Source organism: Muntiacus reevesi, chromosome 15 (assembly GCF_963930625.1).
Source record: "Muntiacus reevesi chromosome 15, mMunRee1.1, whole genome shotgun sequence".
Classification (NCBI taxonomy): Eukaryota; Metazoa; Chordata; class Mammalia; order Artiodactyla; family Cervidae; genus Muntiacus; species Muntiacus reevesi.
In genome coordinates, this window is record NC_089263.1 from 65,111,520 (window position 1) to 65,126,044 (window position 14,525).

Genomic DNA, 14,525 nt, shown 5'->3' on the forward strand with positions numbered 1-14,525 from the left:
GCCTTGACGTACTCCTTTCCCAATTTTGAACCGGTCAGTTGTCCCATGTAAACTTGTAACTGATGCTTCTTGACCTGCATATAAGTGTCTCAGGAGACACATGAAGGGGTCTGGTACTATCTCCTGAAGAATTTTCTACAACTTGTTGTGATCCACACAGTCAAAGGCTTTAGTGTAGTCAATGAAGCAGAAGTAAATGTTTTTATAGTAACTCCATTGCTTTCTCCATGATCCAGTGAATGTTGGCAACTTGATCTCTGGTTCCCCTGACTTATCTAAATCCAGCTTATCCACCTGGAAGTTCTAAGCTCACACACTGCTGCAGTCTAGCTTGAAGGATTTTGAGCATAACCCTTCTAGCATGTGAAATGGGTGCACTGTGCAGGAGTTTGAACATTCTTTGCCCTTCTTTGGGATTGGAATGAAAACTGACCTTTTCCAGTCCCGTGGCCACTGTTGAGTTTTCCAAATTTGCTGGCATATTGAATGCAGCACTTTAATTGCATCATCTTTTAGAATTTGAAATAGCTCAGCTGCAATTCCATCACCTCCACTAGCTTTATTTGTAGTGATGCTTCCTAAGGCCCACTTAACTTCACACTCCAGGATGTCTGGCTGTAGGTGAGTGATCACACCATTGTGATTATCTGGGTCATTAAGACCTTTTTTGTATAGTTCTTCTGTGTGTTTTTGCCACCTCCTCATAATCTCTTCTGCCTCTATTAGGTCCTTACATATTCTGTTCTTTATTGTGTCCATCTTTGCATGATATGTTCCCTTGCTATCTCTAATTTTCTTGAAGAGATCCCTGGTCTTTCCCATTCTGTTGTTTTCCTCTGCTTCTTCACAGTGTTCATTTAAAAAGACTTTCTTGTCTCTCCTTGCTATTCTCTGGAACTCTGCATTCAGTTGGATATATCTTTCCCTTTTCCCCTTGCCTTTTCTTCTTTTCTCAGCTATTTGTAAGGCCTCCTCAGACACCACTTTGCCTTCTTGCATTTCTTTATCTTTGGGGTGGTTTTTGTCATGACCTTCTGTACAATGTTACGAACCTCCATCCATAGTTCTTCAGGCACTTTAGCACCAAATCTAATCCCTCGGATCTATTTGTCACTTCTTCTGTTCCCTGGTGGCTCAGATGGTACGGCATCTGCCTGCAATGCAGGAGACCTGAGTTCCATCCCTGGGTTGGGAAGATCCCCTGGAGAAGGAAATGGCAACCCATTCCAGTATTCTTGCCTGGAAAATCCCATGGTCAGAGGAGCCTGATAGGTTATAGTCCACGGGATCACAAAGAGTTGGACACGACTAAGCGACTTCACTTTCACTTCCACTGTATAATCATAAGGGATTTGATTTTGGTCATAGCTGAATGGCCTAGTGGTTTTGTCTACTTTCTTCAATTTAAGCCTGAATTTTGCAATAAGGAGTTCATGATCTGAGTCACAGTAGCTCCCAGTCTTGTTTTTGCTGACTGTATAGAGTTTCTTCATCTTCAGCTGCGAAGAATATAATCAATCTGATTTTGGTGTTGATCATTCGGTGATGTCTGTGTGTAGAGTCATCTTCTGAGTTGTTGGAAGAGGGTGTTTGCTATGATCAGCGTGTTCTTTTGGCAAAGTTCTGTTAGCCTTTGCCCTGCTTCGTTCTGTACTCCCAGGCCAAAGTTGCCTGTTACTCCAGGTATCTCTTGACTTCGTATTTTTGCATTCCAGTCTCCTATGATGAAAGGGACATCTTTTTTGGTGCTAGTTCTAGAAGGTCTTGTAGGTCTTCAAAGACCTGGTCAACTTCACCTTCTTCAGCCTCAGTGGTTGGGGCATAGGCTTGGATTACTGTGATATTGAATGGTTTGCTTGGAAATGAACTGAGATCATTCTGTCATTTTTTTAGATTGCACCCAAATAATGCATTTCAGACCCTTTTGTTGACTATGAGGGCTACTCCATTTCTTCTAAGGAAGGGATTCTTGCCCACAGTAGTAGATATAATGGTCATCTGATTAAATTCACCCATTCCCATCCATTTTAGTTCACTGATTCCTAAGATGTCAATGTTCATGCTTGCCATTTCCTGCTTGACCTTGTCCAGTTTACCTTGATTCGTGGACCTAACATTCCGGGTTCCTGTACAATGCTGTTTTTCACAGTGTTGGCCTTTACTTTCACCACCAGACACACCCACAACTGAGTGCGATTTTCACTTGGGCCCAGCTGCTTCTTTCTTACTGGAGCTATTAGTGATTGCCCTCCTCTCTTCCCTGGTGGCCCAGACAGTAAAGAATCCGCCTGCGATGCAGGAGACCCGAGTTCAACCCCTGGGTTGGGAAGATCCCCTGGAGAAGGAAATGGCTACCCACTCCAGATTCTTGCCTGGAGAATCCCATGGAGAGAGGAGCCTGGTGGGCGACAGACCATGGGGTCACAGAGTCAGACACACGGGGGCAGCTGACACACACACACTTTGCCTCTTCCGACCTGGGGGCTCACCTTCCAGTGTCGCATCTTTCTGCCTTTCATACTATTCATGGGGTTCTCGTGGTAAAAGTCCTGGAGCGGCCTGCCACTCCCTCTTGCAGGAGATCACATTGTGTCAGAACTCTTCACTGTGTCTGTCTTGGATGGTTCATAGCTTGTGTCACACAGGCCGCAGGACAAGTCTGTGACCCGTGAAGCGGGACGTTCTGAGTAGCCCTGCCATGAACACCGCGGCAGCTTCTAAACTCCTGTCTTGAGATAAAGTCCCAGGATTGGGATTGCTAGGGCAAAAGTCACGTGCATTTTAAAGTTTTCTTTTGCTTGTTTAAAGACCAGCTGGAAAGCAGAGATTTTGACAGGTTTTGCTTTGTTTTTTTTTGTCTAATCTCTCATTTTATCTTTACAACCCAAAGGAGGCCAAGTCTAGAGGCAGTATCAGGAACATCATTCCACTTTGGATCTGAAGCTAAATGATCAGCTGCAGATCAGAAAGCAAATAACAAAGAGTAAAGATAATTACTGGATGTCCGCTTCTGAGGGGGGAAGGGTAAGTCCCACACAGAAGGCCATCAGCCCTGAAGTCAGCCACCGAGAGAGGCACGCTTGTTACAGAAATCCTACAGCAAAGCCAGGGAGCTATGGGCCCCCTGAGGACTAAATGGGCTGCAATTCTGAAGACGGGAGAATGGTCCATATAGGCAGATAGTTTACAACCGCCTTGTTTCCGGGGGACACCTGTCAGTCTGGGCGCCGGGCCAAGGCCTGGGCTTGGCCCCAGCCGCTGAGGAGAAGAGGAATCAGCCACGCTCTGCACAGTCCCGGGAGCATAAGGGTCAAACAGACTTCAGGGGCTCAGACCCATCACTGGCCTCGCACCAGCCCCACTCCAAAGCATTTGCAGAATCGTGTCACTGTATTTGGGAGGAGGCTGACCTCCAAGCTCTCAGGCAAATCTCTGAAGAGGCCAGTCCACAACCAGGCAGGCCCCTCCTGCCCCAGGTCACGGCCACTCCGGCCCCGGATCCACCCTCCTCCAGCCCTACAGCTGCCGGACAGTTTGCTCCCAGGTGCTCTAATCGGACCAACTCTCGCACAGGTAACAACTGCAAGTTCTGGACACAGAGACGACTGACTGTCCGACCGCACTGGAGAGCAGCCAGAACCAGGCGGACGCCGTAGGGGACCGACCCCGGGCAGAGGGAGCAGCTGCGGGTCCGGGTTCAGAGGGCAGCCCCGCCCGGGCCCGGCAAGGTAGCTGCAGCCACGCTGCACATGCGGGCTCAATGCCGGGAAGAACCAGAGGACAGAGTGCCCACAGCAGCTAGAAAGTGAGGACGCAGCCCAGAGAGGAGAGGCAGCCACACGCAGGAGCCCGGGCCACTGCGTAAGAAACTCGTCTCGGGCCTCGGGCTGGTCTGTGCGCTGTGCTTTTATAGGACCTGCTCCAAGCAGCTCAGCGACAGGACAGAGCTTCCCGCCAACCCCCACAGAGGAGACCACGGGCGGTCTGAGTGCTCAGCCCCAGGAGGAAACAAACCAAAAGTTAAAAATCTTAAAGAGAGCACAACAGAATCCAGAGTGCCTGCAACGCGTCATTCACACCCTTCGGGGTGGGGCGGGGGACATAAAACCAATACATGCACTCAAGCTCTAAAGTGCTGCTGAGACTCCAGAAGAAACACTGACGGAAGCCGGATGACAAAGGAACATGTCACTAAGGTACTGAAAACCAAGAAAACAGGCAATCCAAAACCCTGTACCCCGGGACTTCCCTGGCAGTCGCCAGGCTGAGCCTCCAGGCTTCCAACGCAGGGGGCATGGGTTCAGTTGATCCCTGGTCGGGGAACTAAGATCCCACATGCCTCCCAGCCACAAAATAAATAGAACGAAATTCTGTACCCTTCAAACATATCCTTCCGAGATGAAGATGAAGTCAGGACTTCAGAGAAACACAGACTAAAACAATCCATCTTTGTCAGATCTGCACAAATGAAATGAATATTAAAGGAAATTTATTTAGGCAGAAGGAAAATGATCCCAGATGTCAACACAAAAATGCAGAAAGAAAGAATAATACCAAAAAGGATGACATGTGTAGACAGATTGAAATGAATATAGACTGCAAAGCAACACTCATTTACAGAGTTTAAAAATAAAGGACTTCCCTGGTGGTCCAGTGGTTAAGACTCCACGCTTCCACTACAGGGGGTGGGGGTTTGATCCCTGGTCAGGGAACTAGATCTCATGTGCTGCACAACATGGCCAGAAAAATAAGATAAAAATATAAATAGAGCTATATGCATAATGACCATCACTATAAAGGGGGGGGATATTTGCAGTACGTGTGCAGCAAATGGCCAAAGACTGATGTCCAGAATATATAAATACAGAAAGAACGTCTGCAAATCAACAAGTGAAGAATAGAAAAATGAGCAAAAAGACCAGAACAGACACTTCACAGAAGAGAACAGTCAAGAAGATCAGTAAACAAATCAAAAATGACCCAATCGCATTAATCATCATGGAAATGCAATTTAAAATCACAGTGGAATATCCCAATCCCAAAGGACAGTCAACATGATAAAGATGAAAACGCCCAGTTATGAGCAAGGATGTATAGTAAGGGGCTTCCCAGGTGGCTCAGTGGTAAAGAATCCGCCTGCCAATGCAGGAAGAGATGCAAGATGCATTGGGAAGGTCCGCTGCAGGAGGGTTAGGGTTAGGCAGGCCACACCCGTGTTCCCACCTGGGGAATTCCATGGACAGAGGAGCCCCTCAGGTTACAGTGCACAGGGCCCCGAAAGAGTCAGACGCGACCGAGCGTCACAGGGCAGACCACGCGCAGTAAGCAGATCCCGCGGCCACCGGGGCGGTGAGAGCTGGGGCCGCCCCTTGGGGAACGTGCGCGCGCGCAGACACACGGCTGAGCTTTACCCGACAGACGGGTGCGGGCGGAAAGCACGCTCTTGACTGTGGCGAGCAGGCAGCGTCAGAGGCAAAAGCTGGAGCGCCTGGAGAGCCATCGCAGGAGAGCGGCGGGGCGGGTGGTCAGGCCGGGCGCATGACGGGCGCTCACACCGGGGCTGAGCCCGCGCAGCGCGAACGACCCGACCCAGTACCGCCCGTTTCCCGGGCGGAGTGCGGGCCGCAGGCGCGAGCGGGCTGTGAGGGGCTGGGATGGTCCCCGCTGTGCCTGCGGTTACGGGGCGAGTCCGGGCGCGTGGAAAGACGCGGAGCTCCGCTGACCTCGGGGTCCCTCCTGTGTGTACGAGAGCGCAGCGGGAGGGGGCCTGGGGCGCCCCCATCGTGTTCCCAGGGGCCCGATAGCCTGAATCGCTGTCCGCCACGCGGGGACATGAACACACGGACGCGCGTTCAGGCCTTCTCGCCCGTCTTCCTGCGGAGTCGTCTGTCCTTCCCTTGTTGGCCTGCAACGTCCTTGATATATTTATATATTCCGGACATAAGTCTTCTGCGGTCTGCTGCGCGTTTATCCCCACCTTTATGGTTACGCCCGGAGCTTGTTATCTCTTCAAATAATGACCCCCACCCCCGTTTTATTAAAAAATGACGGTGGGAAACGCAGTGCTTCTAGGAACCAGTCTCTTTTGTTAAAATGTTTACCTGAAAGTCAGCAAGTCTTTCCACTTAAATCCAAATGAAGTTCAGCATTTTATCTTAGAATAAAGCACTGAAGCTTTAGCCCAAGCTGGTTTTCAGTTAATCTCCAACCTTCATCTGGACAAACTTATGAAGCAAGGCGTCTGGGATAGGACTGACAAGGGAATGATGGTCACCTCTACCTGACATGGTTTCAGGTGACATTCACAAACTTCCTCTTCTGTGGTTTTTGCATTAATTCGTATTTTAATAACAAGCCTTTTTCAAAATGATGAACTTGTGCTTCTGTGCTTCTGGTCTGAACATCCCCAGCTGAGTCACCCTGAGGAAGTTTGCTATTCTCCTTGGAATTTACAACTTTAAAATGTAGATCATGATGTTACCACACTCATAGATTTTTTAACGATTACATTACATCATTTTTCAAAGCGCCCATAAAGGAGGACGGCTTCCCCAGTAACTCAGTGGTAAAGAATCCTCATGCCAGTGCAGGACGCGGGTTCCACCCCTGGGTCGGGAAGATTCCCCCGAGAAGGAAAGGGCAACTACTCCAGTATTCTTGCCTGGGAAATCCCATGGACAGAGCAGCCTGGTGGGCTGTAGGCCATGGGGTGGCAAGTCTGACAGGCTAAGTGTAACAATTTTCAGAGATTAGGAGAGGCCTGTCGGTGCTGCAGCTGTAGCCTTTGCTGCAGGGCATGAACAGGTAATAAAGTAACAAAAGGACTGGGACCCTCCCAAAAGGAGATTATAATCCAGCAACAAGAGGTGAGGGCAAACACCCAAGCCCAGCCCAATAAACCACCTGCTGCCCCCGCTGGCCAGCAGTATGAAGGGCAGAGAAAGCAGGGCCAGGAAGGAATGGGGGGGGGGCAGGCGGGGGGCAGCACAGGCCTCCTGGAGCACAGAGCACTCCGTGCAGGGCGGGGCCCCCAAAACCAGGAAGTCAGGAATTCCTGGACTCAAATTCTCCAGTCTGAGAGAGAGGTGGGGGGACCAGGCCGACAGAACCCAGGGAGGACCCACTGGAGGGCCCATCCGAGGAAGTCACCGACGCCCCCAGAGACTCCCGTGTGGAAATGGGTGCCCTGGACCCGTGCTCTGGCACATGGATGGCATAATGAGAGACCCGAGCTGCCGGCAGAGATGCCGTTGGGAGGAGGGCACCAAGGTGCAGCCAAGAGGTGGCAGGGCTGACGGCTTACGGCTTCTGTGCAGAGTGAAGCGTTCGTCCCCTCAAGGAGCTTTGCCCCAACTCTCAGAGGCAGGAGGAGTCACCCTCCCACCTGCAACGCTGATGCATCTGTCATCCTGCATCATCTCACCAGCTCAAAGAGCTCCTCAGGCTGGGACTGCTAGATAACACACGGACCACCTGGTTAAGTCTGAATTTCAGACAGGCAGCAAGTAAGTATCAGTATAAGCATATCCCACGCAGTACTGGGGACGTGCTTATATCAGGTATGGCATGTTTACATCAAATATGCATGTATGCGTATAAACATTGCATACATGCTTACAGTAAAGTATTCATTGTTTATCTGAAATTCAAGTTGAACTGAGTGTCCTGTATTTCCCATTACTTCAGCTGGCAACCCTACCCAAAGGTGATGCTATGCCTTTTTTCACCTGGTATAACCAATACCAACCTTATGCCCAGCACATGGCAAGCATTCAGTAAGTGTTAGGCAGATGGATGGATGGTAGATCCATAAGTAGATGATGAATGGATAGGTGGATGAATGGACGGATTGATAGACAGGTGATGGATGGGCAGATGAATAGGTGGGTGGATGGATGGATAGAAGAAAAGATGAACAGATAGATACATGCATGGATGATGAATGGATGGATAGATGATGACATATGCATGAACAGATGGATAGATAGATGGATGGCTAGATGGATGGGTGTTGGATTCTATAAGGGGTTTAACACTAATCAGTCCTAAGTACCTCATGACAGAGCCAGAAAGCAAAGGAAGTGTCTGCTGATGGGAAGACCCCCAGCTCTAATGCATCTCCCTGTCCCTGGGACCTCCCAGTCAGATTCTGTGTATACATGGGAAGCCTCTGCCATGCCCCAGAACCCTGGTGCGCCAGGGCACAGACTGGATGTTCCTGACATGGGGAGGGGCAACAGGACTGACCAGCAGGCTTCACAGCCCTGCTGGGGTCTCGACTTCCCAGCCTCGACCTTCACACAAAGGTGACCTCTCAACTCCCAAGACCACCAAGCTGCTCCCAGACTGCCGCCCACCCAATGGCCAAGCCCAAGCCCGCCAGTGTCACCCAGCAGCCCTTCTGAGGCTTCCTCAGTCCTGGTGTGCAGAGGGATACACCTCTCCCACCCAGGGGTCAGGAACCAGGGGCATGGCACCTTCCCAGAGAGACCCACCTCCACCTGTCGGGAGGGGCCCCATGGCAGGGGCACCTTGCCAGCTGGCTCCACCTCCCCTCTTGGACAGCGGGCCCTGCTGAACCTGGGCCTCGAAGAAAAGGTCTCCCATTTGCAGCACCCGTCTCCCATCCCCTCGGTGCCTCAACACAGGCTGCCAAGGGCGAGTGTGGGACCCAGACGGTCCGGAAAGTCCAACCCCAGGATTTTTCCTCCGAGGGATCCAGGCGAGGAGCTGCAGGAAAGCCAGCACTGACGGGGTGGAGCTGAGCCTGGGGATGGAGAGGCCCTCCTGACCCCGCCCACCCCCACCATGACTCCCGTCCATCAGTTCCCATCAATTCCACCTTCTCTCCTCCACCAGGTTGGGGTTCTGACCCAGGCACCCAAAAGGCTCTTGACTGTTTCTACATCCCGGGACAAGAACCACACACAGGCCCTGGGGCCTTCGTGTCCTCAGCTGCCTTGAGGGTCCAGAGCACCATCTCTGCCTTCTAGGGGCTTCCCCAAGTCAGGTGCAGCAAGGATCTCCCGGACCGTCCTCTGCCCGGCCAGTCCCGCGAAGCCCAGAGAGGCGAGTGTTTCCAGGAAGGGCCCCCTACCTGTGCTTGCTCAAGGAGGCACGTGGCCCAGGCTGGGGTGAAGCTCAGCACCTCTGCAAGATCCACCAGACAGAAGGGTCATTGCTGAACCTGTGCCTCATTCCCACGCCTCAGAACCCACTAGCCCAGCCCAGCTCCCACTTTTGCAGCTGGGAGAGGCCTGCAGAGAGACGGGGACTCTGGGAGCCCCTTCCCCTCTTGGCCCTCAGTTGCCCCCCCCCCCCCCCCCGCCCCACACATAACATGACAAAGGGAATTTGCCGCAAGTCCAGAAGGGTGGGAAAGCCGTGCAGCCTAATGGAGGGCGACAGGGGATGGGGGGGTGCGGGCAGCCACAAAGGGTGTCCCCTCCACCCCCCACCCGGGCCCAGGGAAGGGGCTGACGCAGAGGCCAGAGGAGGGCTGCAGGGTCTCCCCACTCATAGGTTGGTGGTCTCAGGGATGAGCTGTATGGGAGGTGGGGGGCTGCTCAAAGGCTCTGAACCGAGGTTCCCCAGCCTGGGGACAGAGGCCATGGGTCATGGCTAGGGGCGGGGCATGCCTGTGCTGGGCTGGACTCAGGGGAGCCCTGCAGACTCCGGGGTCCCTGGACCGAGCTGAGGGGGTCCCTGAAAAGTCCCCGGGCTGGAACCCCTGGTGTGGCCTGGGTTTGCTGGCTGAGTATCAGACGCCCCTCCGTGCTGACTTGTGGGGCCCCTCGCGGGGCTGAGGCAGAGCGGCGTTGGAAAGAGCCCGCAGCGTCCCCAGGGCCAGGCAGGGAAGAAGGGCCCGAGGCCCTCCTCCCTTCTCTTCCCGAGGAGACAGATGGCGGTGGGAGCGTCCTCCCCCGTTTTCCGGAGCATGACTCAGACAGCTGCCTCCTCAGCCCCACACCGCCGCCTGCCCTCCCTTCCCCTCCCCCAGCAGGGGACCAGCGCTCCCAGGGCCCCCCAGCTCCACCTGGGGCGCGCAGGGCAGAGGAGCTGGGAAACTCCCGCCAAGACCCCCACCCCAGGCCTGGGCAGGGGGAGGGGGAGACTGCCTGTCCCCAGTCTGCGCTGACCCTGCAGAGCCCTCTCGCGCGCCCTGTTGGTACCACCTCCCCACGCGCAGGTGGTAGGGAGACCGGCGCGTTCTGGGCCCCCCAGGTGTGCGCGGTGGGGGAGGGGTGGGGTGGAGGTGGGGCAGCGAAGGGGCGGGACCAGGCGCCCGCTAAGCTCGGTTCTTCCGGGGCGGGGCTGAGGGGAGGGCGGGGCTGGCGGAGGGCGGGGCTGGCGGAGGGCGGGGCCGAGGGGAGGGCGGGGCCGATGGAGGGCGGGGCCGATGGAGGGCGGGGCTGAGAGGAGGGCGGGGCTGAGAGGAGGGCGGGGCTGATGGAGGGCGGGGCTGAGAGGAGGGCGGGGCTGGTGGGGGGCGGGGGCTGATGGGGGCGGGGCTTAGAGGAGGGGCGGGGCTGAGGGAGCCGGGGGGGGGAGGAGGACTAGAGAAGTCTCCAGAGGCAGCAAGTGTGACGGGCGGGGGTCCATGGAGAAGGGCGCTGCCGCCCCAGTAGAAAGCGGACAGGCCGGCCTCCTCCCAGGAGAATGTGGGCCAGAGGCGCTCAGGTCACCCAGGAATTCCCCCGCGGACAGTGAGTTCAGGATAGCGTCCCAGCCGCCCACCACGCCCTGCCCCCGGAAGCCTCCAAGGGCACTCTTGGGGGGAGCCTGGAACCTCCTCTGGACCACCGCTAGGAGCCCTGCCAGCCCACCCCTCCTGCCCCGCCTGGCCTGGACACGGGCGCACACATGTACACACGCATGCACACATGCATGCACACCCTGAAAACAGAATTATGTAGTTGGAAGCCTCTTCCTGGAGCTCCACCATCACCCCGCCCCTCCAGTCCTAGCTGATGGTGGGCCACAGGAGGGTAGTTCGCCCTGCCTAGAGCAGCAGACCCTGGCCCCAGAGGGGACCATGCGGTTCCCTCCACTGAACGTCCCCACATGTCCCCCATCTGCACTTGTGCCCAGGACCCAGGCCCGTCCAGCCAGGTAAGGCCTCCTCTGGGAGGGCTCGGCACGTGACCTGAGGGTCACCTCCCAACCAGGACCACCAACGCTCACGTGTCCTGCTGGGTCCCTGGGTCTTCCTGCACCCCAAGGGCTCCCTGAGAGCTGAGTCAGAGACCTGCCTCTGCCTGCTGGGCATCTCCAACGCGGTCCTGCAGTCCCTCCCAGCCCTCCCTGACTGGGCTGCTCCCGGCTCCAGCCTCAACTTCTGCTTCTGTGGGTTGAGGACAACCAGACCTCACCCCTAGGTCCCAGCCCAGCCTCTGGGAGGAAGTGGGTGGGATGAGCATGTGAAGGGGTGCAGGGGGAGGGGGAGAGGGGTGCAGAGAGGGGCGTGGTCCTCCCCAGGGTGGGAGATGCCCACCCAAGCTGGAGCTGGTGCTGGCAGGAGGACCCAGGCTGCGGGCTCCAAGCCCGGCCTCGGCACCTGCCCTCCGTGGCTGTGAGCTCACCCTTAGCATCAACAGGTGACGGCTGCCTGCAGAGCCAAGCGAGGGTGAAGGAGGCGAGTCTCCGCAGGTGCCTGCATCCAGCGCTCGGGGTTGGCCTCCTGGTCTCATCTGCCCACATGGATGCCTGCTTCACTTTCTGGGGCCCTGGGCACTGGCCCATATCCATCAGTGAGGTGAACAAAGCCAGGCCACACTGAGCCATCCAGAGAAAGCCAGAGAGACACGGAGCTCTTGGGGTCCCAGGCCCCGTGTGTGTCTGTCACTCTGATGGTTTTAAGCCCGGGACCCGTGGGAGAGCCTGCCACCCCGGGTGGCCTTTCTCTGTGCCCTCAGGGGCTGAACGGGGCCCGAGGCCCCAGAGGAAGGCAGCACTGTGGCTGAAACAGGCTCTCCAGCGACCCCAGCCTTTGTGAATTGCCAGCTGTTCCCACAGGCCAGCTGACGTCATTACCAGCGAACACCAGGGGGCCTGGCCGCCTTCTCGGCTGGACACTTGAGTTTGCCCCCCTCACCCCCATCCCAGTCTTCCCAACACCAGGCGGTGCACCTTCTCCACCCGTAGAGTGAAAGTTGACCTCCCAACAGTCTCCCACACGTGCACGCCTGTCTAACCCCCACCAGATCTGCCTGCGTGGCCCCCCATTACAGCCCTGCCTGGCCCTATCCCACCGGGATCTTTCATGCCAGAAGTCAGGGTCCCCCACCCCGTCCCTGCTCAAACCTTGAGAAATGGAATATTCCGTGCCATATCTGTAAACAGAGGGCGACACAGTCACCAAGGTCTGCAGCCCCCCACTGTGAGCTTGTGAGCTCTGGGGAAACTCCGGAAAAGAAAACCCGGGAACCTGGCCCCAGACCTCTGAGGTGCAGATCAAAGGAATGACTGCAGTGAGCACAGACTCTTGCATGTTCCCATACACAGTAAAGCACTGAATTCTTTAACTTGGATTATGTGGGTTTCTTTAATTAACAATCATCTTTTGACATTCAGACTATCTACCCTCTGTTGCAAATCTTCTAGGTAACCTGGCTCCTCCCCTCACCCCCTCAAAGCAGTTCACTCAGGGTCACTTGAGATGTTGCCTCTCAGGCATGAAGTCCTGAAGATTCCCATCAGATAAGACATAACTCTCGACTCTCAGGCTGTGAATAATTCTCCAGTCAACAGCCCCTTCGAATCCTTCCTGCTCCCACGTCTTCTCACCCTGCACGATCTCCACCCTGACTCTGATCTCCACCAGGCAGCGGTGGGCGGTGGTGTGAAGCAAGATCTTAATTCCCTGCCCAGGAATTGAACCTGGGAATCCTGGATGAACACCAGGAATCGCAGCCACCAGACCAGCAAGGGCTAGAGGCTATTTTTCCCTGGATCTTTGTTCCCAGTTTAAAAAAAAAAATGCATTTATCACAGAGGGAGAAACTGTAAATGCAGGCACAAAGTTTATTAGTAGAGACAAAGTACAATTCATGGAAGAACACACAGAGGAAACCATCTAGATGAGCTGGAAGCAGGGCAGAGATGCACACCCAGAGAGAGACGGTGTGGGCGTCCCCGCCGCAAGGAGGAGCGCCGTGAGGAGGCGGTTAGGTCATTTATTTAGGTCAGTTGTTCTGGGTCTTTGCTTACCCTGAGCAAACTATCTGGTTTCTTTTTCCACACCTGACCTACCCTGGGACCCTCCCCTGGGTGGACACACACCTCTCAACCAAGATGGATCTCGAAGTCTTGAAGTGAAGGCTTCTGGGAAGAGCAAGACGCATTATGGCCTGGCATCATCCCTTGACTTTTGACCCACAAGGAGACTTTCTGAACATGTGTGGTGCTTCCCTTGCCTCATAAAGGGGGGAGCGGAGATCCCTTAATTCTTCACTCAAACACGGTCTTGCCCCTCTTTGTCCCTGACTTGACTATTACCTTGATATTCCTGTGACTATTACCTTAAGGTGTTTACAAGAGACAAAGACTGCCTATTGACCCTGATTCTACTGTTACTTCTATTTTGGAGGGCAAACAAGAGGCTGATTGTAAATTCCTCACCTGGAGCCCACCTGTCTCTGGTCTCAGGAAAGGCTTGCAGCTGTAAGTATCCAGCCTGAAGCCCACTTCTTTGTGCCCATGAAACGCAAACAGGAGCCAGTTGTAAACGTCTAGCCTGCAGTCCATCTACCCCTGCCTCGGGGCTCCCTCCTGCCCCCTTGGCATGTCCAAAGGAACTGTCCCTGCCCCAGTGAAGCTGCCCAGCACCACCTCCCCTGGATTTGAGCCAGGGCGCCCACTCACACTTCATGACACTGCTAGAGGCACAGATGGGAAGAGGACCTCTCAGAGGATCCCCCCCCGCCCCACGCCGGGAATGTCACTGCTTTCCCCCTCGACTGGGGCAGGGGCCCAGCTCCAAGCAGCCAAGGTGAGGCAGCTTATCAGCAGCAGAAACCGGATCTGGGCCTGGGCCATCCGGCTACACGGCTCCTGGACTGGACCACGGGGCCACACCGCCTGCTGTCTGCAGCAGTGTTCCTGGCTTCCACAGGCCGGGACAGGCCCGGAGCTCTGGAATTCGGCACACCCTGACTGCGGGCCCAGCCTGCAGGCCCTGCAGGCCCCCATCCCACACCGAGTCTGCCCGTCCGCCACTCTCCTCCCCCCTCAGCTGCTCTTCCAGATGACGCGGACCTGAGTCAGCGGCTGCAGGAGAACGTGGCCACTTCGCTGCCAACACGAGGTGGGGGGAACCAGAAAGGCCCAGGCTCTGTTAGCTGGGGTCAGCAGGGACCCTGGCCAGGGCTGAAGTAACCACACCGCTGCCGGTTCCCAGAGCCCTGCGTCCCTCTTCTGGGGAAAGCTTACACACACACACACACACAGCCCACCTTGAGGCGAGCTGCCGTTGGAGGGACCACAGCCCAGCCGTGGAGGAGGAACCAGAGGCAGTGAGGTGGGGT

The 14,525-nt window shown here is 55.2% G+C and overlaps 1 protein-coding gene across 1 annotated transcript; it reads left to right on the forward strand.

Moving 5' to 3' along the window:
• The first annotated feature begins 5,538 nt into the window (after positions 1-5,538).
• LOC136146999 (basic salivary proline-rich protein 4-like) lies at positions 5,539-14,154 on the forward strand. The gene is made up of 4 exons (XM_065906086.1): positions 5,539-5,884; positions 10,001-10,168; positions 10,962-11,112; positions 13,968-14,154. Exons 1-4 carry the CDS (start codon positions 5,539-5,541, stop codon positions 14,152-14,154), a joined length of 852 nt encoding a protein of 283 aa, XP_065762158.1.
• The last annotated feature ends 371 nt before the right edge of the window (positions 14,155-14,525 follow it).